We start from the raw sequence: 24,198 nt of genomic DNA on the forward strand, positions 1-24,198 counted from the left end.
TGATTATGTCCTCAATACTTTGTACAGTGTATAACCAAAGCACTTTCAAGCCTGTTTTAAATGTGTTTTATATTATCTATCCATGAAATTCGGCCCAAGCTACCTTTGTGTTGTCAGAGTTTAGAAAATTCCAGTGGAAGGTGCAGACCGCCATATTAATGTTTTTTCTCATTGCCTTCATTACCTTACGGTCACAGGCAGCATTTTAAACACAGTCGCTATAATTGAAAACGGGATGGTCCTCAATGCCTAGCCCTACTGTGGGCTCAAAGGTTTTGACTTCTCCAGTTGCCCTAGTGTAGACTCAACACTTCCAGGCTTTTTCAGTTGCTTCAATTAAAATCTCTTTATGCCCTGTTTTATTATGACTTGTCGGGGCTGGGCTTCCCCAAGACTCCAGTCTAAAATGCTGCTTCCGTAGATACCACCTCAGATCACCTCCACGTTTCTCACCCCATTCCACATTCTGTGAATCATGTGATGTGTTTGCCAGGTGAATCATGTAAACCGTGTGTGTGTGTGTGTGTGTGTGTGTCAGGTGGCTCAGGTGTGTCGTTTTGGTGTATGTGTACAGTATGTTTGTGTCAGGTGGCTCAGGTGTATCGTGTCTGTGTGTGTGTTGGTGTGTATGTGTACAGTATGTTTGTGTCCGGTGGTTCAGATGTTCTGTACCTGGACCAAAATGTAACCCCTCAGACAGATCAATAGTTCATACAGATCAAAACTCTTCTGCTATGTTATTTATGCTCTCTGCTGCTCTCCTGTCTGTCTGTCTCTCTGTCTGGTGGCCATGTGCAGGAGAGAAGGTGATGCAGGATGATGAATTTACCTGTGACCTCTTCCGCTTCCTCCAGCTGCTGTGCGAAGGCCACAATTCTGGTGCGTCCCAGTGTGATTCAGTCTTAGTCTTGACAGACGGAGCCCCAGGAGAACACTCCTCATTCTGGGTGTTCTCAGTTGTGCTCAAAATCCATGAATGCAGTGCCATGGTAATTACACATCCCTGTTGTCCGAAGAATTAACGAATTAATCTCGATATCCCCTTCGAAGACTTTCAGAACTACCTGAGAACGCAGACGGGTAACAACACCACCGTCAACATCATCATCTCCACCGTGGACTATCTGCTCAGGGTTCAGGTCAGATCACATCAATGCTGTCTTCAAGGAGTTCATTCTCGTCTCTGTTACTGACGACATGGTGCCGGAGTGGCAAACCGATGGGACAAAGGGTGACCGTGTGTCCGCGTGGCTTTCTCCCACAGGAGTCCATCAGCGATTTCTACTGGTACTATTCTGGAAAGGATGTCATTGACGAACAAGGACAGCGCAATTTCTCCAAAGCAATCAATGTAGCGAAACAGGTCTTCAATACTCTGACTGAGTATATACAGGTACAGCGTGTGTTGAGATCAGCCTTGTTCCAACAATCCCTTGATAGGCCTGGTAGGGTGTTGTTAACAGATAGACCTGCTGGTTCTGTTGTAGGGGCCGTGCACAGGGAACCAGCAGAGTCTAGCACACAGTCGCCTCTGGGACGCAGTGGTCGGCTTCCTCCACGTCTTTGCACATATGCAGATGAAGCTGTCACAGGTCAGTTCCCATTCAAACCTATTCTACATTCGTGCCCCAGGAAGGTTTTTGACCGTCCGATATCTGGATCTTGTTTTCCTTCCCTCAGGACTCAAGCCAGATTGAGCTACTGAAGGAGTTGATGGACTTACAGAAGGACATGGTTGTGATGCTACTGTCTATGCTGGAGGGCAACGTGGTCAACGGCACCATCGGGAAACAGATGGTCGACATGTTAGTCGAGTCTTCCAACAACGTGGAGATGATCCTCAAGTTCTTCGACATGTTCCTTAAACTCAAAGACCTGACGTCCTCAGATGCCTTTAAAGTAATTGTAGCTTACCTTTTAATGCACTGCAATGTACTGTTCTTTCAAATTGTAATGTACTTTTCTTGCACTTTAACAAAGTGTTAATATAGGATGACCTAGATTTATGAAATGTCTTGATATATTTTTATACTGTTATTGTGTTGTAAAAGGAGTATGACCCTGATGGTAAAGGAGTAATCTCCAAGAGGGACTTCCACAAAGCCATGGAGAGTCACAAGCACTACACCCAGTCCGAGACCGAGTTCCTGCTCTCCTGCGCCGAACCCGACGAGAACGAGTTGCTGGACTACGAGGAGTTTGTGGAGCGGTTCCACGAGCCGGCTAAAGACATCGGCTTCAACGTGGCTGTGCTGCTGACCAATCTGTCGGAGCACATGCCTCACGACACACGTCTGCAGACCTTCCTGGAGCTGGCCGAGAGTGTGTTGAATTACTTTCAGCCGTACCTGGGCCGCATCGAGATCATGGGCAGCGCCAAACGCATCGAGAGGGTCTACTTCGAGATCAGCGAGTCCAGCCGCACTCAGTGGGAGAAGCCGCAGGTTAAAGAGTCCAAGCGGCAGTTTATTTTTGACGTGGTCAATGAGGGCGGGGAGAAGGAGAAGATGGAGCTGTTTGTCAACTTCTGCGAAGACACCATCTTTGAGATGCAGCTGGCCGCGCAGATGTCTGACATCGGGGAGCGGTCGACGGTTAAGGAAGAGAGCGAGAAGGAGAGGCCGGAGGAGGAAAGCCCTGAGATGGGCTTCTTCTCGGTGACCACAGTCCGGACAGCCCTGATGGCGCTACGCTACAATGTCGTGTTCCTGATGAATGTAAATTATGAGTGGGAGGAGGGGATGGGAGGGAGGGAGGGAGAAATAAATGGATGCCCATGTGTGTTTTATAATAACGAATAACAGTATGGCTACCAACTTACTTCCTGTCCAGGTTCTGTCCATGAAGAGCTTGAAGAAGCAGATGAAGAGGATGAAGAAGATGACCGTGAAGGACATGGTGATGACGTTAGTGACCTTCTATTGGTCGGTCATCATGGGCCTGTTCCACATTACATTTAATGTCTCTCGAGGGTTCTGCCGTATCATGTACAACACATTCCTAGGAGGCAGCCTTGTGGAGGGAGCCAAAACCATGAAGGTGAGCATTTATGTTTCAGTACAACAGCAGAAACTAAAGAAGCACGACCTGAATCACGACCCAAAATGTTTGTAACCGTGCGGCGGGCACGGATATAGTGTGTGATTTTAAAGGGAATTTCAGGCTTTGTTGAAAGAGGAGCCTCAAGTGGGAAAGCTTTAGAACAGAGAGCAGCAGTAATAGCTGAAGGCAGTAATTGGTGTATGTGTGTCGGGAGACCACCCAAGGACACAGAGTGTGAGACTCTCTGTACTGTTTTGACAGACAGTACATCATAAAAGCACATTTATTTTGTACTCACTGTTTCACATGTATTAACTTCACATGAATTAAAATATCACCTGGGCAGTGGGCAGTGGGCTGGGAGTAAATAATGTTGCTGATTCTGGACCTGCTGTTGTATCCTGAGGTGTCGGACCTGTTGGCCAACATGCCGGACCCGACACAGGACGAGGTCCGCGGGGAGGGAGAAGACGGGGAGAAGGTACTGGCGGCAAGAGCCTCTGCTGAGAAAGACCTGGCTGACCTAGCCGTGCCCGCGGACGGGACCGAAGTCCTCTCTGACATCTTTGGATTGGACCTGAGGAGAGGCGAGGGGGGGCAGTACAAGATCACTGCGCACAACCCCAATGCCATCCTGACGGATCTGCTGAATTCCCCCGTTCCCGTCCCCGCCCCCTCGCCGGAGCTGCGAAGGCGGCGCCAGGTAATGGGGGAAATGACAGCGTTGTCACTTTATCTGCCCGTGTTTGGATTTGTGCTTTCGCTCTCTGTGAGAGCTTTTAACAAAGAGCCACAAAATACTGGGGCTTACTGCAATAGGTCATTTGTTTCTAACTCACTAAATGCCACAGCTCTCTCACTCGTCCCCCCCCTGGTCTATAGCTTTCAGCGGGAAAAAGACATTACTGTCTCTGGAGTGCTACCCCGCCTCGATTTCCTGAGTCATAAATGGCACTCTATTTCCTATACAGCGCACTACTTTTATCCTGTCCCAGAATGGCTCGGTTCTAAAGTAGCACTAAGGGCGGTAGGGTGCAGTTTGAGCCCCGCCCACATGGTCCAACACATTATCTTCACATTTACATGATTGAGTGTTTCTGCTCCATGTTGATAAGCGTCTTGCTCAGTCCCCGGGAGCTTCCAGACATCTGTGATGTGGTGCTTCTCTGTCATTTCAGGCTAAGAGCTCCTTGGAAGACCTGGAGGAAGGGCCTGAGGAGATGAAGGAAAGCGTGTCGGAGCCAGAGAAAGCAGAGTAAGGTTCCTCTGTTACTCCTGATGTGTGTTTGTAAACAGAACATATTGGGACCACAGCATGTCAATTACTAAAGAGGTCTCTCCAGATGAGAGTGAAATGTCTGGACTGTAAAATCCACATGCAATATTATTGCAATTGAAACGAATGTATGCGGATTGCATCTCCAGAGGAGAGAATGGAGAGAAGCAGGAGGAGGAAAGGAGAAAGGAGGAGGACTTAAAGAGAAAGGAGAAGGAGAAGAGAAAGCTAGAGAAGAAGGAGGAAAAGCCCAAACCTAAAGTGAGACATCACCACACCTCCAGGACGGATGAGCCTGACATGCAGGAGTCTGCTTTCTGGAAGAAGATCATCGCCTACCAAAGGAAGCTGTTGGTATGATAACACACACACACACACACACAGCTGCTGGTAGGAGGCTGTCGACAACACAACACAACCTTTGACGTTTGCATGTTTTGTATACATCAGATCTAATGTTATTAGTCAAATATTTCGTAAACCAAGGGTGTGCAGACTGTGAAATGCTAACGTAAGCCCTGTTAATATAATGTGCATGGAGTGCACCCCTTTAGGTTCTCCACATTTTGTGTTTTAGAAAACGTTTAGAAATATTTTTAACATCAATCTATACCCAATAACTCATAGTGAGAAATCAATTACTGTAATATATAATGTTCATAAGGATTCAGACCTTTTATTCAGTTCTTTGTAGAAACACCTTTGGCAGATTTTTTTTTTTGAGTCATTTTTTAAATGTCTTCACTAGTTTTCCACCCCTGGATTTGGGCAGTTTCTTCCATATTTCCTTGTAGATCCTATCAAGTTCTGTGAAATTTGGTGAGTGGTGTCTGAACTGTGATCTTCAGGTTTCTCCACAAATGTTAAGTGGGGTTTAAGTCTTAGCTTTGGCTGGGCCACTCAAGGACATTCACAGGCTTGGCTTGTCCCAAAGCCACTCCAGCGTTGTCTTGGCTCTATGCTTTGGGTCTTTGTGTGCAGACTAATCTGCCCCAGTCGGAGGTCCTGTGCACCCTGGATCATGTTTTTCTTCAAAGACCTCTCTTTATTTTGCTCAATTCATCCTTCCCTCAATCCCTGACCAGTCTCCCAGTCCCTGCCACTGAGAAGCATCCCCATAGCATGGTGCTCCCACTAGAGATGGTATTACAATTGGTATTACACAGCAATTTCAGTTTTTGGCATACATTTCTAGATTTTTTTTCACTTTGTTATTATGGGGTATTGTGTGTAAATTGATGGCAAAGAATATATTTACTCCATCATAAATTAGACTGATATCACAACAAAATGCGTAGAAAGTGAAGGGGTCTAAATACTTTCTGAAGGCAACCTACATACTGTAGACACCCTTCTGAGCAAACCTCTGATGTTTATATTTACTGTTCTAGAACTACTTTGCTCGGAACTTCTACAACATGAGAATGCTGGCGTTGTTTGTGGCATTTGCAATCAACTTTATCCTCCTCTTCTACAAGGTAATCACAACCTGATGAGTTGTCTTACTATAAGGTCATAACAACCTGATGAGCTGTCTTACTGTAAGGTTATAACCACCTGATGTGCTGTCTTACTGTAAGGTTATAACCACCTGATGAGCTGCCTTAATGTAATGTTACAACAACCCAACGAGCTGCCTTACTGTAAGGTTATAACAACCCGATGAGCCGCCTTACTGTAAGGTTATAATAACCTAAAGAGATGCCTTACTGTAAGGTTATAACAACCTATATAGCTTTCTTACTGTAAGGTTATAACAACCTGCTGCAGTATAATAATATTCTCCCACCACACATACAAACAATACATTCTTTATATATTTTATTATAAAGAATTTGAGGCCTCATTCTCTATATTTTTCCACAATTCCCTATCCAATAAAGTGTAACAAAATGCCTGAAATCTCCAAGAATAGTACGTTATTTTGAGCAGCATTGTATGTGATCTTTATCTACCCCTCCCCCCATTCTCCAGGTGTCCTCTTCCTCTGCGGTTGTCCATGACAAAGCACGCAGCCCCCAGTCAGGCAGCAGCTTGCGGTGGGACCCACTCATGGAGAGCAGTGAAGCCCAGGGGCCCCAAGATCCAGAGCAGGGCCCGGTGTTTGTCAACTTTGTCCTGGAGGAGAGCACGGGATACATGGAGCCCACGCTACGCATCCTGGCCATCCTGCACACAGTCATCTCCTTCTGCTGCATCATTGGCTACTACTGTCTCAAGGTTGGCTTTCAATTGGCTACTGCATTAAAGTTAGACTCTCTATTGACTATTGCCTCACGGTAGACAGGCTGTGGTGTGTTGTTGAGACAACCTCTGCTATTGCTTCACTGACGTTTGGAGTTGTTCCCAGGGCACGTTTCCAGGGCAGCACCCAAAAAACAAATTTTGACCGTGCTTTGAGGGTGCACTCTTGCTACATCTCTGGTCCAGTTTCGTTGTAAGTCCACGACAGCGCAGGGGAGTGTAGCTGGCCGTATGTGGTTGACATCTGAAATCTACTGCTGAAGTGCTTCAGAACGTAATGATGTGGTGTTCTGACTAAATGGGGACTGGCCCCGTTCGGTGGCTCTGATAAAATCTCCCAAACAGATGCTAGTCGGAGTGCTTGTAGGATAATCCCCCTCTCTGATCACGTCCCCCCGCCAGGTCCCGCTGGTGATCTTTAAGCGCGAGAAGGAGGTGGCGAGAAAGCTGGAGTTTGACGGCCTCTACATCACAGAGCAGCCGTCTGAGGACGACATCAAAGGCCAGTGGGATAGGCTGGTGATCAACACTGGGTAGGCTAACTGCTCAGCACACTATGTCACATGTAGTGCACTTCTTCTGGGCAGAAATAGGGCGCAATGTAGGGTCCAGGGTACCATGGGTACCATGAAGGGAATATGGTCCCATTTGGGACGGAAGCAGCTATCTATAAAAACAGAGCTATCACGGGATGATTAGGGTCGCAGAGGTCACAGGCAGAGATAATTGGCCTGTAAATGTTTAAATGTCAAACGTAACGATCACGCTGGCCTTACCGTGATGGAGCTGTGACTCAGAACACCCGTTACACGGAGGCCCCAGGCTCACGTCGCACTCTGCATGTTAATGATATAGTGAAATTCATTAATATTAATGGAGCCAACGTTAGCTTTTATTTTATTACTGGATAAGGCAGTTTGTGTAGGCTGATCATGTTGAGTCTTCAAATGGTTCATTAATGCACTTGGTTTTCAGGTCATTTCCAAACAACTATTGGGATAAGTTTGTGAAGCGGAAGGTAGGTGCAGATTCATTTTCATATCGTTGAAGAATTTGTTTTCATTTGTCCAAGTATATTTCTGATTGCTTCTGTAAAACTGATAGCAAATCTACCTGGGATACAATTGGCTGTACTACATAGGCTTCTACAATAAGGTTGGTTGGTTTAGAACATGTTTATATTTATGGTCTGTTTTGAACCTATTTAGTCTGCTTAGAACCTTAAAACCCTCAAACTCAACTCTGGACTTCAAGGCCAATTCCTCTCCATTTTCTTCTATGGTCCGCTAAAAACCAATTTAGAACGGGTTAAGAACTAATTTACAATATTTTTAAGACCAATTCAGAATTAATTGACCCAATATTTAGACCCTGTCTCAAGCCAGTTTAGAATGTGTTCTGACCCTGTCTTCCCCTGGATCCCTCTGTAGGTTATGGATAAGTATGGTGAGTTCTATGGCCATGACCGAATCAGTGAGCTGCTGGGCATGGACAAGGCTGCTTTGGACTTCAGTGATGCCCACGAGAAGAAGAAACCCAAGAAAGATAGCTCATTAGCTGCAGTGTAAGTCTGCGACCGGCAACAAAAAATTGGGAAGGGCTGTTGGGGATTTTCTATACAAACTGCATGGGGTGGGGCCAATGGGGATGGGCTACAAAAACTGTGAGGGGCTAACGGGGATGGGCAACAACAACTGGGAGGGGCTAGTAGGGATGGGCTACAAGAAATGTGAGGCTCTGGTGGGGATGGGGAAGTGATATAATGGATACAGGTGAATGGATGGAAAGAGGAATGTAAGAGATGACAGGGCTAGACGGGTGTAACGAAAGTCATGTCCCTGTCAGTGCCTGTTGGACCCTATAGAGCCCCAGCATTAAACTAAGATGATTAAGGGAAAGTTAACTTTAAAAAGTGTTAGCGACAGTGAAAAAAGGTTTTCCTCATTAACGCCCTAAGATAGTGCGAGTTGTTTTGTAACTATGAACTGCTTTAATATTCTTGGTTTCAGTCAGAAGATGGCAGTAATGACTAATCACTGCACAGGGTGTTAGCAGGAGGCCCCATGGATGAATAAAATATGCTGTGTTTATGTTCCCTTCTCATCTTACTTTTGCAGGTTAAACTCAATTGATGTCAAGTACCAGATATGGAAACTAGGAGTGGTTTTCACGGATAATGTAAATAAACAATTATTTATATCCTTACTTTGATCAGTGACATTGTGTATTTCTGTACAATACATTTATGATGTTTTTCCTTTACTTATTCATTTTTTTGTATAATTGTTTTTTTTTAAATCCTCTTTTGCAGTCGTTTCTGTACTTGGCGTGGTACATGACTATGTCCATCCTGGGTCATTATAACAACTTCTTCTTTGCCGCTCATCTCCTTGACATCGCCATGGGCTTCAAAACTCTCCGCACAATCCTGTCTTCTGTCACGCACAACGGCAAACAGGTACCGGGACTGGACAATCTCTGTTTTTGTTTTGGGGAATAATGACAGTAGAAACCGCAAGTTAGTGACCAAACCATGTGCTCAGACAACATAGCTGACATGGTTACGACTTACGCTGTTGTCATAGAAACGCCGTTGTCATAGTAACTACTGTAGAGGGTGCTAATGTGTTCTTAGAAGTTAGCAGAAAGGTAAGATAAGAACAACAGTGCTAAACATGAAAGTTCCCCAATAACTTAAAATGTTTGAAATCATAGACGTTTAAAGCCTTAAAAGGAAAATTTGATAACTATTTAAAAAGCACCGAACACATTTTTATAAATAATTATAAACTATAAGCTACCACATGTACTTGCCGAACTGTCAATAGAGTTGCTAGCAAGCACCAAGTTGCCAAATAACAGTGTATTATACCCAAGTGATTTGACTGTTTATGTCCAGAAATCAGATTTGAATCTTATTTCAAACCCCCTATGAATATGTAGGCAATATTGTTTAAAGACCTAGTCTTGTAAACCAGACGCATCCCCGAAGTCACCTCTATTGTTTCAATTTCAAGGCAACAGCAGGTGAGCATGCGCAAAGTCAACATCCCAAGAAATAGTCTGTGAAAACTCTCTGTCTTTCTCCTTTCTCTCCCCCCTTTTGTTGTCACCTCTCTCTCTCAGCTGGTCCTGACCGTGGGTTTACTGGCTGTGGTGGTGTATCTCTACACTGTGGTGGCGTTCAACTTCTTCAGGAAGTTCTACAATAAGAGCGAAGATGGAGAGTCACCAGACATGAAGTGTGATGACATGCTGACAGTGGGTATTTCCATCTGGCCCGTAGGCCCTAGAGCTGCATTTACACAGGCATACCACTGATGCTCCTTTCACAAAGGCCATGTACAGTATGTACTTCAGCGGGAGTGCAGCTTTATTTTTTAATCTATTTGAACAGGTTGAGTATCACTGAGATTGACAGTCTCTTTTTGAAATAGAAGCAGGCAAAATTGCCAAAATAGCTGCAGTCAACATTTTTGACGTAATTCCCAAACAAAGCACTACAATTTAAAAACATCCATTTACACATTGAGCAGTAAAATGGTTTGGGGAAATGTTGTGTGGAAAGGGATCAAAACATTGTCGGCGTCCCCGACTTCATTCTTCTCCACAGTGTTTACCCTAGCCCAAAACTAATTTAAAGAGACAAGCTCCTGTAGTTCCAGGACCCTTTGAAGCTTGTTCCAAGCCAAAGGGGCAGAGAGCTGGAAAGCCCTTTTCCCCAGCTCTGTAGGGGCCTTGGGCACACTCAACCAAACACTGTCATGTGAGCGCAGGCAATATTTTTCATTTGGTTTTTAATGTAGTTACTCAAGTAAAATGGGAGCTGAATAAAAATGTACCAATGATTTAATCTCGGAAGAGCTTTCTAGAGGGTACAGCAAAAAAAGTTTTGCTGTTCCTTCATGGCGACTGTCTGAGGTTCTGTTGTTTTTAGAAGAAAAAGCGTTGCCCGGACAGTAATAATGAAGTTCTTCAGTTGCCTTATTCTGGGTGGCTGCAAAGTAATAAATAACTGTATTATCAGGATAAAAATAAAAGCTAGCATTTGACACATTTCTACCATTTTTAATAATATAGTTGGTTAACAAGCTTTGACCAAGAACAGAGCCATATGGTTCGTTACCGTAACAGACACCCTGACCTCTGACTAGACAGGTAGTTCCTGAAACATGCGACTGATTGGATAACTCTATGTAGGCCAGTCTCTGCATCATGATGTCATCATCAGATCTGATCCAAACGATGGAATTCTGATAATTGACTTCTGAACACATTGTGTTTACACTTATCTAACTGTGTTTAATGTGCCTTTATTGTGTCCAGATTGTCCTTTTCTGCACTAGATTCAAATTCCATTAAGGAGAAATTTGTACACGATACATCCCTAACCACCAACTTGAGTGGTCTGCTAGATCACAATGCAACTTGACTTTTCAGTGTAATCTTCAGTCGTAGTCGTAGGTCGTAGGTAAGTGTCAACTGTTGACACAATCTCACAGTCTTTTGACCAGTCAGATCAATTCTGAAAAAAAGGATCTAATGAGAAAAGATTTGATGTCATCGGTCAAATGTCCAATTAATCGGCAAATGTTGGTTCAAAGTTGGTGTGTAGATCTAGGATTCATTAGGCTTTTCAGATAACTAAAATGAATTATGCTGTGGAAAAATTGAATCTGATCGGAGGTCAGCTGGGCAATGGGCGACCTCACATGAAAGCCACAGTTTCCGAACCTCGATTTGGGGCTTTGTCACATGATTAGTGAGACTTGGAAGTCAACGATTTTGTTGCTAGAGCAACAAGAAAATTGTATCTGAGTTCCTTCATCATCCCGTGCCATCTTGATTGCTCTTCAGATGCAGGCGGAGTTGTGATAAATGCGGCTTGTTAGACTTGTTAAAGTGAGGGCTAATTAATCAGGAGTTGCTGGGATGTGGCTGCTAATTTCCACAGTAAGAGGGGGGGAGGTCTTAGAATGAAGCCTGCTGATTGGCTAGGCCAGGTCTAATAAGCCCCAGCTGTAAGAAATAGCGGATTAATGCCTGGGCTTTGTCACAGCCCTGCATAGTGCTCTGCTCCTGACCAGAGTCACATTGGCCTATGTCGCTTGCAGGATTTCAGTTGTGTCATAGCACAACGCTGTGTAGTAAGAATCAGGTTGTTGTGCGACCTGCTCCAGTGTTATCACTCCCGGGACGTGGCTCCACGCCTGATACCGGGGTTCAATACCCGCCTCCTCCCTTCACCTCCGTGCTTCCTCTTCACCTATCTCCTCTGGTTCCTACTGTCAATAAAGGCCTCACAAAAAACAATAACATAAGTAATGTGTCGACGGTAGATAATAGAACATGGGAACAATGCTTTATATCTATGGTGTCTACTGTATATATATATATATACAAACCCGATGCCAAAAAAGTTCGGACACTGTACAAATTGTGAGTAAAAAAGGAATGGAATAATTTACAAATCTCATAAACTTATATTTAATTCACAATAGAATATATAATAACATATCAAATGTTGAAAGTGTGACATTTTGTAATGTCATGCCACATATTGGCTCATTTTGGATTTCATGAGAGCTACACATTCCAAAAAAGTTGGGACAGGTAGCAATAAGAGGCCGGAAAAGTTAAATGTACAGATAAGGAACAGCTGGAGGACCAATTTGCAACTTATGTCAATTGGCAACATGATTGGGTATAAAAAGAGCCACTCAGAGTGGCAGTGTCTCTCAGAAGTCAAGATGGGCAGAGGATCACCAATTCCCCCAATGCTGCGGCGAAAAATAGTGGAGCAATATCAGAAAGTTTCTCAGAGAAAAATTGCAAAGAGTTTGAAGTTATCATCCTCTACAGTGCATAATATCATCAACAATCTCTGTGCGTAAAGGTCAAGGCCGGAAAAAACCATACTGGATACCTGTGACCTTCGGGCCCTCAGACGGCACTGCATCACATACAGGAATGATACTGTAATGGAAATCACAACATGGGCTCAGGAATACTTCCAGAAAACATTGTCGGTGAACACAATCCACCGTGCCATTCGCCGTTGCCGGCTAAAACTATAGGTCAAAAAAGAAGCCGTATCTAAACAGGATCCAGAAGCGCAGGTGTTTTCTCTGGGCCAAGGATCATTTAAAATGGACTGTGGCAAAGTGGAAAAGTGTTCTGTGGTCAGAGATATCAAAATTTGAAGTTCATTTTGGAACACTGGGACGCTTTGTCATCCGGGCTAAAGAGGACAAGGACAACCCAAGTTGTTATCAGCGCTCAGTTCAGAAGCCTGCATCTCTGATGGTATGGGGTTGCATGAGTGCATGTGGCATGGGCAGCCTACACATCTGGAAAGGCACCATCAATGCTGACAGTTATATCCAAGTTCTAGAACAACATATGCTCCCATCCAGACGTCGTCTCTTTCAGGGAAGACCTTGCATTTTCCAACAGGACAATGCCAGACCACATACTGCATCAATTACAATGTCATGGCTGCATAGAAGAAGGATCCGGGTACTGAAATGGCCAGCCTGCAGTCCAGATCTTTCACCCATAGAAAACATTTGGCGCATCATAAAGAGGAAGGTCCGACAAAGAAGACCTAAGACAGTTGAGATACTAGAAGCCTGTATTAGACAAAATTGGGACAACATTCCTATTCATAAACTTGAGCAACTTGTCTCCTCAGTCCCCAGACGTTTGCAGTCTGTTATAAAAAGAAGAGGGGATGCCACCCAGTGGTAAACACGGCCTTGTCCCAACTTTTTTGAGATCTGTTGATGCCATGAAATGTAAAATCAACTTATTTATCCCTTAAAGTGATACATTTTCTCAGTTTAAACATTTTATATGTCATCTATGTTGTATTCTGAATAAAATATTGAAATTTGAAACTTCCACATTATTGCATTCTGTTTTTATTCACAATTGGACAGTGTCCCAACTTTTTTGGAATCGGGTTTGTATATATATTCATATAAAAAATGAAGAGACAACTGCACCTTTTTATTTCCTTTCCCAAAAAGTTTAAAAAAAAAGTTTTGAGTGAGGAACAGAAGCGTTCAATTTGCAGTGGTCTCTTAATTTTAACCGTTCTTTTCATCACTCAAAACCTTCCTTTCCGACTTTTTCGGGAAAGGAAAGAAAAAAGTGCAGTGGTCTCATATTTTCTTCTGGAGCTGTATATATGAATATATACACTCACCTAAAGGATTATTAGGAACACCTGTTCAATTTCTCATTAATGCAATTATCTAATCAACCAATCACATGGCAGTTGCTTCAATGCATTTAGGGGTGTGGTCTTGGTCAAGACAATCTCTTGAACTCCAAACTGAATGTCAGAATGGGGAGGAAAGGTGATTTAAGCAATTTTGAGCGTGGCATGGTTGTTGGTGCCAGACGGGCCGGTCTGAGTATTTCACAATCTGCTCAGTTACTCGGATTTCCACACACAACCATTTCTAGGGTTTACAAAGAATGGTGTGAAGTGAAAAACATCCAGTATGTGGCAGTCCTGTGGGCGAAAATGCCTGAGGAGAATGGGCCGACTGATTCAAGCTGATAGAAGAGCAACTTTGACTGAAATAACCACTCGTTACAATCGAGGTATGCAGCAAAGCATTTGTGAAGCCACAACACACACAACCTTGATGCGGATGGGCTACAACAGCAGAAGACCCCACCGGGTACCACTCATCTCCACTACAAATAGGAAAACGAGGCTACAATTTGCATGAGCTCACCAAAATTGGACAGTTGAAAACTGGAAGAATGTTGCCTGGTCTGATGAGTCTCGATTTCTGTTGAGACATTCAGATGGTAGAGTCAGAATTTGGCTAAACAGAATGAGAACATGGATCCATCATGCCTTGTTACCACTGTGCAGGCTGGTGGTGGTGGTGTAATGGTGTGTACCTTAGTACCAATTGGGCATTGTTTAAATGCCACGGCCTACCTGAGCATTGTTTCTGACCATGTCCATCCCTTTATGACCACCATGTACCCATCCTCTGATGGCTACTTCCAGCAGGATAATGCACCATGTCACAAAGCTCGAATCATTTCAAATTGGTTTCTTGAACATGACAATGACTTCACTGTACTGAAATGGCCCCCACAGTCACCAGATCTCAACCCAATAGAGCATCTTTGGGATGTGGTGGAACTGGAGCTTAGTGCCCTGGATGTGCATCCCACAAATCTCCATCAACTGCAAGATGCTATCCTATCAATATGTTTTCAGAACCTTGTTAAATCAATGCCACGCAGAATTAAGGCAGTTCTGAAGGTCGAAAGGGGGTCAAACACAGTTTTAGTATGGTGTTCCTAATAATCCTTTAGGTGAGTGTATATACACACACACACAACACACAGTACCAGTCAAAAGGTTGGTCTAAGACTAATAAATCTATGTTAGTGGGCAAGTCTGGGGAACTCCTTGTGTTCCAAATAAACACAAGAGTTTTCACACATTAATTTTAATCAGCCAGCAGGGCTGGGCTATATTTTTGACCTTGCCAGATCAGGGATTCGATCCAGCGACCATGCAGTTACTGCAAATGCCTTGTATGTCTGCTGCTGTCTTCTTTAGAGCACACTTTTAAAGAGAGATAAAACATCTCTGTGACGTCTCTGTGACTATGGCTATTAATGATAAATCAAAACAACAAGATAAAAAAAGTGAATTACTGACTGGCAAAGAGTTGGAAGTTAATAAAGTTTCAGTGGTTTCCATTTGGAGCAGTTCCGTTGCGGTAATCCTCAAGGCTGTCAGACAGACAGTTAGAGTGGCGGACAAAGACAGAGATAGACAGGAGGTGAGACAGACAGACAAACAGGATACGGACGGCAGCATCATCATGCTCTGTGTCTCTCTCTCTTAATCCTCTCAAAGCCACCCACCCGTGACATTCCATTACACCATTTTCTGCTCCTACTTCCTATTAAGGACACCCACTCTGGGTCTGAAAGGGGGTTTGAAAGACAAGCACAAACCTTTTCTCTTCTCGCGAAGGTGACAGGGGCTGGGTCCCAAACTGCGCCCTGTCCCCTGCATAGTTCCCTCGGCCCGGGGCACGTGAGGTACCGGTCCGGAGCAGTTCGCTGTAGTTGGTAGGGCACCATTTTGGACACAGTCAGAGGATTAGCTTGGGGATGGGATGGGGGCCGCTGGCTTTGTGTTGTGGGGATAAATCCTTCTCAGTGACATGCCGGATGGCCGGATGGATGGGGGCTCTTTTATGGAGATGCAAGGCTTGTACACTGATATGGAAGTACTGGTAAATGTGTTGGAGGGATTTTAAAATTGTTCACGTGTTTGTTAGTGACACTCATGAATAACACATGACATTTGGAGTCCACGTCCTATCCTACGCCCTGAGGGCTTTGGTCAGAAGTACTGGACTATATGGGGAATAGAGTTCCTTTTGGGAGTTAAACGGAATTACTGTAACAAGAAGAGGGGTAATTTGGGGGAAAGACTCAATAAGTACCCCCCCCCCCCCCCCCCCCCCCCCAATGTGACATCAAAGGGGCCCTATTTTTCAGTTCAGTGCTGACTGACACACTTCTCACACACTTTCATTGAGGTTCTGTTGCTAGGGGATTGAGCCAAACACGATCTTTCCCTTTATCTGATACCTCCAGGTAGCACCTCACGGGACTTGTTCATCATTCTCTTCATGTCTCTTTATTCGTCTCTCTTTCTCTCTCTCTCTGCCACACGAAGATAATGAACTGTCTGGTCTGTCTCAGATTATAACTCAGTGGGGATGTTTTCATATGTCATATCTTAAGGTCTTGAACTCTACGTTGGCTATAGAAATACTGTTATGGGTGTTTGAAACATGAAAGTGACTGAGAATTATATCTGTCCTTTTCGCTCTTCAATTCCAATGGGTTTTATTGCCATGTGAGACACCGTGGCCAAAGCAAGTCAAAGAACGATATCTTCGTTAATGTTAAAAGCACAATGCATTTCTGTTACTCGCATAATTAGTCTTTGTGCATTAGAGCCTGCTAACCCAGCGCGTTAGAGCCTGCTAACCCAGCGCGTTAGAGCCTGCTAACCCAGCGCGTTAGAGCCTGGTAACCCAGCGCGTTAGAGCCTGGTAACCCAGCGCGTTAGAGCCTGGTAACCCAGCGCGTTAGAGCCTGCTAACCCAGCGCATAAGAGCCTGGTAACCCAGCGCGTTAGAGCCAGGTAACCCAGCGCGTTTGAGCCAGGTAACCCAGCGCGTTAGAGCCTGCTAACCCAGCGCGTTAGAGCCTGGTAACCCAGCGCGTTAGAGCCTGCTAACCCAGCGCGTTACAGCCTGCTAACCCAGCGCGTTACAGCCTGCTAACCCAGCGCGTTAGAGCCTGGTAACCCAGCGCGTTAGAGCCTGGTAACCCAGCTTGTGTGTGTGGAAGAGCCCTGCGGTGTGTAAAAAGAAGTTCACATTTCATAGGAAAATAAATAAATAGAGCCCTGGTTTCTATTTACTTTGGTGTCTGTTCTTAACTGGTTGTCCTTTTCTTATCTCAACATGCCACATTTTGGCAGATGATTTTTGCATGCTGTGGTATTTCACCTAGCAAATATAGAACCTATTCAATGTTTTATGGGTTTTCAAATAATCCCAGATAAAACGCACTACTCACCTTGTTTGGCTTTTCACAGGCGGCCAGGAAGTACTGCCTACTTTCCACCTAATTTTGTCAGCTCTGTCTCTAACTTATCTCTCTTCCTTCTGTCCTTCCCCTGTCTCTCTTCCTCCCTCATCTATCCCTGTTGACCCCCCCCCCCCCCACTTCAGTGTTACATGTTCCACATGTATGTGGGTGTGCGGGCGGGAGGAGGCATCGGTGACCAGATCGAGGATCCGGCAGGTGATGAGTACGAGATCTACAGGATCATCTTTGATATCACCTTCTTCTTCTTTGTCATCGTCATCTTGCTGGCTATCATCCAGGGTGAGGGGGGTTCACTCTGTTACAACTGCTGAAAGACAAAGTGATTGATCAACACGTTCAGTTCTCCTTAGCTCAGGAATTGTTTAGTGCTTGACATCCTCTATTTTCAAGAGATGCCTCAATGAATATGCAGGGTTCCCCATAGAAAGAAAAATGAGAATGACTCTGACAAGCAAACAAAAAACTTCTTCCTGTTCCTACTCTTCATCAGGTCTGATAATTGATGCATTTGGTGAACTGAGAGACCAACAGGAGCAGGTGAAAGAGGATATGGAGGTACGAATTCCCAGAACAGTGTGTGTGTGTGTGTGTGTGTGTCCTGTGTGTTTGGAGCAGAGACTCCGAGCAGTGTGTGTGTGTGAGACTTGACTGTGTGTCAGTGTGACATCAATTGGAGATGAAACTGCTGGAGCGCATCGTTTTAAAACACTGCAATATTCACACAACACTGACAAAATCAATAAGTCTGGCAATACAAGTTATTCTCTTGAGGAAAGATAATTAGATATTCTGTGAACACTTTTAAGAAGACAAGTTCAGTGCAGTGTTTTACCCCAATTATTCTAAAAATGTTTCTGAAAAAATGTAAACAGTAGATAAGACTTTAAAGATCTATCTACTGTTACCAGAGGATGACACTAGAGGATGACACTAGAGGTGGACACTAGAGGATGACATTAGAGGATGACACTAGAAGTGGATGTTACAGGATGACACTAGAGGTGGATGTTAGAGGGTGACACTAGAGGATGACATAAGAGGTGGATGTTGAAGCTGGATGGTAGAGGATGACACTAGAGGATGACACTAGAGGTGGATGTTGAAGCTGGACAGTAGAGGATGACACTAGAGGTGGATGTTGAAGCTGGACGGTAGAGGATGACACTAGAGGTGGATGTTGAAGCTGGACGGTAGAGGATGACACTAGAGGTGGATGTTGAAGCTGGACGGTAGAGGATGACACTAGAGGTGGATGTTGAAGCTGGACGGTAGAGGATGACACTTGAGGATTACACTAGAGGTGGATGTTGAAGCTGGATGGTAGAGGATGACACTAGAGGTGGATGTTGAAGCTGGACGGTAGAGGATGACACTAGAGGTGGATGTTGAAGCTGGACGGTAGAGGATGACACTAGAGGATGACACTAGAGGTGGATGTTGAAGCTGGACGGTAGAGGATGACACTAGAGGATGACACTAGAGGTGGATGTTGAAGCTGGACGGTAGAGGATGACACTAGAGGATGACACTAGAGGTGGATGTTGAAGCTGGACGGTAGAGGATGACACTAGAGGTGGATGTTGAAGCTGGACGGTAGAGGATGACACTAGAGGATGACACTAGAGGTGGATGTTGAAGCTGGACGGTAGAGGATGACACTAGAGGATGACACTAGAGGTGGATGTTGAAGCTGGACGGTAGAGGATGACACTAGAGGATGACACTAGAGGTGGATGTTGAAGCTGGACGGTAGAGGATGACACTTGAGGATGACACTAGAGGTGGATGTTGAAGCTGGACGGTAGAGGATGACACTAGAGGATGACAGTAGAGGTGGATGTTGAAGCTGGACGGTAGAGGATGACACTAGAGGTGGATGTTGAAGCTGGACGGTAGAGGATGACACTAGAGGTGGATGTTGAAGCTGGATGGTAGAGGATGACACTAGAGGTGGATGTTGAAGCTGGACGGTAGAGGATGACACTTGAGGATGACACTAGAGGTGGATGTTGAAGCTGGACGGTAGAGGATGACACTAGAGGTGGATGTTGAAGCTGGACGGTAGAGGATGACACTAGAGGATGACACTAGAGGTGGATGTTGAAGCTGGACGGTAGAGGATGACACTAGAGGTGGATGTTGAAGCTGGACGGTAGAGGATGACACTAGAGGATGACACTAGAGGTGGACCCAAGAACTTTCTTGTTATGTCCCGATATAAATAAGTCCTGTTCAATCCTGTGCCAATTTTTGCAAGAAATCTGAAATTACTTCCTCTGTTTGCAGTTGATTTAAAATAATTTAACACACCAGATCTTCTTCTAATCTCCCATTCCTCCCTGCAATTTTATGCTTGTGCAAGTATCCATAGCAATGTTTTTGTTTTGGGCTGATCAGCTCAAACAGTGATAGCTTCCATTATCTTTGACCCCATCCTGCCCTCCAAGTGTAGCTCAGGAAGCCTGGCTGGTTGACTAGCGGATCAGTGAGAAGGTCAGATGGCCTCAGGAAGCCTGGCTGATGGCTGTCTGATCTGTGAGCAGACTGTCTGACCTCACAAATCCTGGCTGGTTGACTGGCTGGTCTGAGAGAAGGTTACCCGACCTTAGAAGGCCTCTTTCGTTGCCTGGCTAATCCGTGAGATTGTAACAAACAGCATCAAGTGTGGCCGATCGGCACAAAGTTCATTCACCTGAGTGACAGTTATCCCTGTGAGACTGTGCAAGGTCACTGGCTGTCCGGGTTTTCCTAAGCAGCCTGTGGGGAGCCAATGTTATGGCTCGTCAGTGATGCTTTCACAGGACACTAGGAGCCTGTGGCAAACCCAGCTAACTGAAAACGGGATGAATTCTAATTCGTTGTCTGTGCTTGCAATTTTCGAGTTAGCGTGCATTCCATTCATTTGTAATTGGCTAACATTTCTGTTGGCCAGTCTAGAGTTTAATTATTTTCTTCCCAATTTAATTTTGTTCAGTTCATGATTATTGCCTTGCCTCTTAAGGACCGTCTCCACAGTAGATACAGTGTCCTTCAGGGCTTTGACTTAAAGCACTTTGCCACAACCACTTGGTCTGTCAACAGCTGAACTAATTAAGACTCAGGGAAAACAAATGGGAATTTCTCCATAGGGACACCTCATCTCTGCTGCTCGGCAGCATTCAGCTCCCATGAAAAAGCTCTGGATGTCATAGACACAGATAAGATCATTGTCTCCATTTGGATGCCGGACTTACACCTGTGTCAAAACTTTTACAGTATATCAGTATTTGCTTTTAAAGGTGAAACACTGTTTAAATTAAAATTGCATTCATGTGAAGGCTTTACCTGTGTGGTGGTTGGTTCAGCTCACAGCATCAGAGACTGACTTGTCTTTCTCTTGCAGACCAAATGCTTCATCTGCGGAATAGGAAATGACTACTTTGACACAGTGCCTCATGGCTTTGAAACACATACCCTTCAGGAGCACAACTTAGCCAATTATCTGTGAGTAACATCATCCTGTCACCTTGTCATCTTCAGTCACTGTCCAGGGTCTGTATTCTGCTGTGTGAGAAGGAGGCTTGGACACTGCAGAGCTAGGCAACAAGCATGGGGCCCGGAGAATTCAAAAGACAGATTTCCCTACCTGCTGTGACACCACACCCCCCACCCCCCCAACACACCCCGCCCACTCGCATTCTCTCTCGTTTTCACTCTTTATTCTTGTCTTAATTGTATCTGTCAAACTGAAAGGGTGAGTAGAGAGAGGGTGTCCCTGTTTTGTTCCTCTTTCTAAGACTGTCCTCCATTATAATATTAATTTTCCAAATCCGCGTTAAATGAACATAGATTAAATGAAAGTGTTTTACAAAGGGAATGTGGAGCGGAATGTTGAGTTCCCCCCTCCCCACCTGAACCGATTCCTTTGGTGCTTTCCTCAGTGATAAAATATCTCTGTTGTCCTGGTCGGCTGAAGTGACAGCAATTCAAAGGTATTCTTGTGTTTTGTGCGTTGCAGCTTTTTTGTGATGTACCTCATTAACAAAGACGAAACGGAGCACACAGGCCAGGTAAGACAATTCCATCCCAAATGCCTCCCTATCCCCTATGTAGTCCCTATGTCGTCCCTATGTCGTCCCTATGCAGTGCTATATTTTGGACCACAACCACAGTCCCTATTTAGTCTCCATGTAGTGCACTATATACACATATTTTAATGAACCACTGCGCATGAAAGAAGAAAAACACAGGTCCTATTGTCAAACTGTGCTGCTTCTCGCTCAACTTGTTAGTGTTTGTTTAAAAGACAATGATTTTTGAGCCCAGGGAAATTACTACCAAAAATGTGAACAGAAAGAAAACAGAACATAATTAAAAAAAGGAAAAGGTACAGACTGCTTAACAGACTTTTTCTTTCACCCCCCTTCAAATCCTGTAGGCAGCATTTGTGCGTGACTGTGCTTTCATTACACAGTACCTTTAAGCTTAAATTCATTTTTTAATGTTATTTATTTTAGCATTACGCCTCGGTCAATAACATTGTGTTTCTGTTTCCCGTAGTAACCAAACAGTAAACATGATTTTGCTATCTGCTTTGGTGTCAAGGTCATTTGAATTGGGAGAGATTTTGCTCTTCAGTGGAGTTACTTTTTAGTGAGAACTGAGAAGCCAGACATGTGACACTACTAGAAAGGTTGACACCCTGACACGTTGTTCTGCTCACGCTCTATTGGTGTTGCTCTTCGTTCTGTGCAGGAGTCGTACGTGTGGAAGATGTACCAGGAGCGCTGCTGGGAGTTCTTCCCTGCTGGAGACTGTTTTCGAAAACAATATGAAGACCAGCTCAACTGATCGGTTAATGAACTGATCAATCCAACTGATTTCTGATCGACTGATCCATTGACGTGATCCACAGTCAGAGACTTGACTTCTTCTTTCTTACTGATTCATATGAAAGGCTGGTTCATCCTCTCGGCTCGCCCACTTTGTTTGGAATGCTTTTCAGACTTTGTACATATATAATTATGATATTACACTGTATAATGTCTCTGTCCTGTGTGCATTTGAAGCACAAAGGCTGTGTTTTGACATGAGGACTTTGAGGACTCAACGCTTCACCTATACATTTGCTTTAATAATTCACACTGATGACGAGCAAAAACCAATTAGAACGGAGAAAGGACTGGGAGAAGGAGGCTGATGAAAAGGAGAGGGGAAATAAACGAATCCCATCGATTTGAAAAAGGCAAACCAAAACAGCGTTGGGAGTGTGAAGGGGACGGCTGTGGGAATCGAGTGTTTCCCCTGGGGATACATGAACGAATAAAAAGGCGGTAGCTCGTCCTAGGTCTCAGTGATGTTGAAGTCTCAGTGCTCGACTGGTAGAGATGGACAAAGGGGTGATGATGACGAGGATGATGATGAGGAGGAAACAGTGCCTTACCAAGCCGGGGCGGGACAGAGCTGAGCTATGCAAGCTGGAGGAAAGAGGAAGGTTTGGAGACTACATCATCACCACATCGGCGCACCATGTGATGTGGGAACTGCTACGCGGGGCTAATATTTATTATGACACAACGACGGGTCTTTGTGTGCGTGAGTGACAGCGTGGACAGAGGAGTGTGTGTATGTGTGTGTGTGTGTGTGTGTGTGTTGGAGATAACAGGGAGGCGGAAGGATGATGTATCCAAATAGAGAATGGGTGGAAGGAGGGGCAGTGGGTGGAGGCAGAGAGAGTTTAAGGAGTGAGGGTGACGGGGGAGAGAGACGAGGGAGGGTGTGATGCTGCAGGGGGGAGAGAGGGTAGAGAGAAAGGTAGAGTAAAGGAGTGGGTGGAGAGAGAGAGAGGGGGAGGGGGTGGTAGAGGGAGAGAAGAATGTGGCCCTCAGGACATTGTGGGGTTTCCATGAGGAGCCGGGATACCGTTCTGTCACCACGTGTTCTTTAAGCTGTTTTGTTTTTTTTTTGGTTTTTTTTGGTACTGCTCTTATGCAAACCAGCAACATAATTCACTCTTTATATACACGTTCTACAAAAAAACTCTCTCAGAAAAAGTAAATATGTTTCGTTGCATGTTTATTATGCAAGTTTAATGAAAAGTTTAAGAAATAAAGACAACGCAAGATTGATCTATGTCACAAACAAATAAAAATGTTTTATATAGGTTTAAGATTATTTAATTAAGATTATCTCTATAGTATTCATGTGTTGTGGGCTTCATTGTAAATTACAAACTGTCATCGGCCAAGAATGCATAGTGATAAAATAATATTTGTTCATCTGCACACTTCCTTACATCTGTTTTACTAGTAAGAAAAAGATAGTGTCAGAATGCCAAATGGCTCCCTATAGCCTGTATGGTACATTCCTTTTGATCAAGGCCTGCACATGTCTCTGGGCAAAAGTAGTGTGCTATGTAGGGATCAGGGGTCCATTTGGTATCCAGACTCTGTCAGTCTCATTTTGATTGAAGCTGAAGCAATACTCATTCAGGGACTCATGTAAAGTGACAGCAACTTACAAGCCTGCTCCGTTTTGTTTCAGATCAAGATGCCAATAAAGCTATTTGCAAATAAAGTTAAGGAATTTATAAACTAAAGAGGTTTTGGCGTAGTTAGTAACCATAAGTAGACATCTTTCTGTAACAGTATATACAAATGGGTTTCAAAATTACAGTCATTCATCAAACCTTTGCCTGTTTATTTTCATTTCCATGTACCGACTGTTCACAACAAAAATAGCTTCCTTACTTGCTACAGGAAGTAATGTGAACCCATTGCAATAACAAAGAATGGGACAACCACAGACAACAAGTGGTGCAGTTTTAAACGTCTGTAATTAATTCTGATTACCAAGCTACCATGACTAATAAGCTGTCGCCATAGACGTGTACCGTATGGAGTTGAGTACATGAGTGTGCGTGCTGTACCCAGGAACACTGAGATAACAATGGATCTGAATGAGTTCCACAAATG

The 24,198-nt window shown here is 44.4% G+C and overlaps 1 protein-coding gene across 12 annotated transcripts in view; it reads left to right on the top strand.

Moving 5' to 3' along the window:
* ryr2a (ryanodine receptor 2a (cardiac)) overlaps positions 1-23,822 on the top strand; it is a 185,757-nt gene extending 161,935 nt beyond the window's left edge. For all 12 annotated transcript variants that reach the window (XM_034292561.1, XM_034292564.1, XM_034292565.1 and 9 more), the window contains 23 exons: positions 799-879; positions 1,051-1,139; positions 1,265-1,393; positions 1,488-1,592; positions 1,681-1,899; positions 2,052-2,717; positions 2,833-3,039; positions 3,449-3,745; positions 4,221-4,297; positions 4,468-4,672; positions 5,710-5,796; positions 6,293-6,538; positions 6,965-7,095; positions 7,538-7,580; positions 7,993-8,126; positions 8,680-8,740; positions 8,874-9,020; positions 9,689-9,823; positions 17,368-17,524; positions 17,736-17,800; positions 20,628-20,728; positions 21,243-21,294; positions 21,980-23,822. In XM_034292561.1, the coding sequence (XP_034148452.1) occupies positions 799-879; positions 1,051-1,139; positions 1,265-1,393; positions 1,488-1,592; positions 1,681-1,899; positions 2,052-2,717; positions 2,833-3,039; positions 3,449-3,745; positions 4,221-4,297; positions 4,468-4,672; positions 5,710-5,796; positions 6,293-6,538; positions 6,965-7,095; positions 7,538-7,580; positions 7,993-8,126; positions 8,680-8,740; positions 8,874-9,020; positions 9,689-9,823; positions 17,368-17,524; positions 17,736-17,800; positions 20,628-20,728; positions 21,243-21,294; positions 21,980-22,075 (3,530 nt within the window). In that variant the 3' untranslated portion in view covers positions 22,076-23,822. The remainder of the gene's footprint in view (positions 1-798; positions 880-1,050; positions 1,140-1,264; positions 1,394-1,487; positions 1,593-1,680; positions 1,900-2,051; positions 2,718-2,832; positions 3,040-3,448; positions 3,746-4,220; positions 4,298-4,467; positions 4,673-5,709; positions 5,797-6,292; positions 6,539-6,964; positions 7,096-7,537; positions 7,581-7,992; positions 8,127-8,679; positions 8,741-8,873; positions 9,021-9,688; positions 9,824-17,367; positions 17,525-17,735; positions 17,801-20,627; positions 20,729-21,242; positions 21,295-21,979) is intronic.
* The last annotated feature ends 376 nt before the right edge of the window (positions 23,823-24,198 follow it).

This window comes from Esox lucius, chromosome 6 (assembly GCF_011004845.1).
Source record: "Esox lucius isolate fEsoLuc1 chromosome 6, fEsoLuc1.pri, whole genome shotgun sequence".
NCBI classification, from domain to species: domain Eukaryota; kingdom Metazoa; phylum Chordata; class Actinopteri; order Esociformes; family Esocidae; genus Esox; species Esox lucius.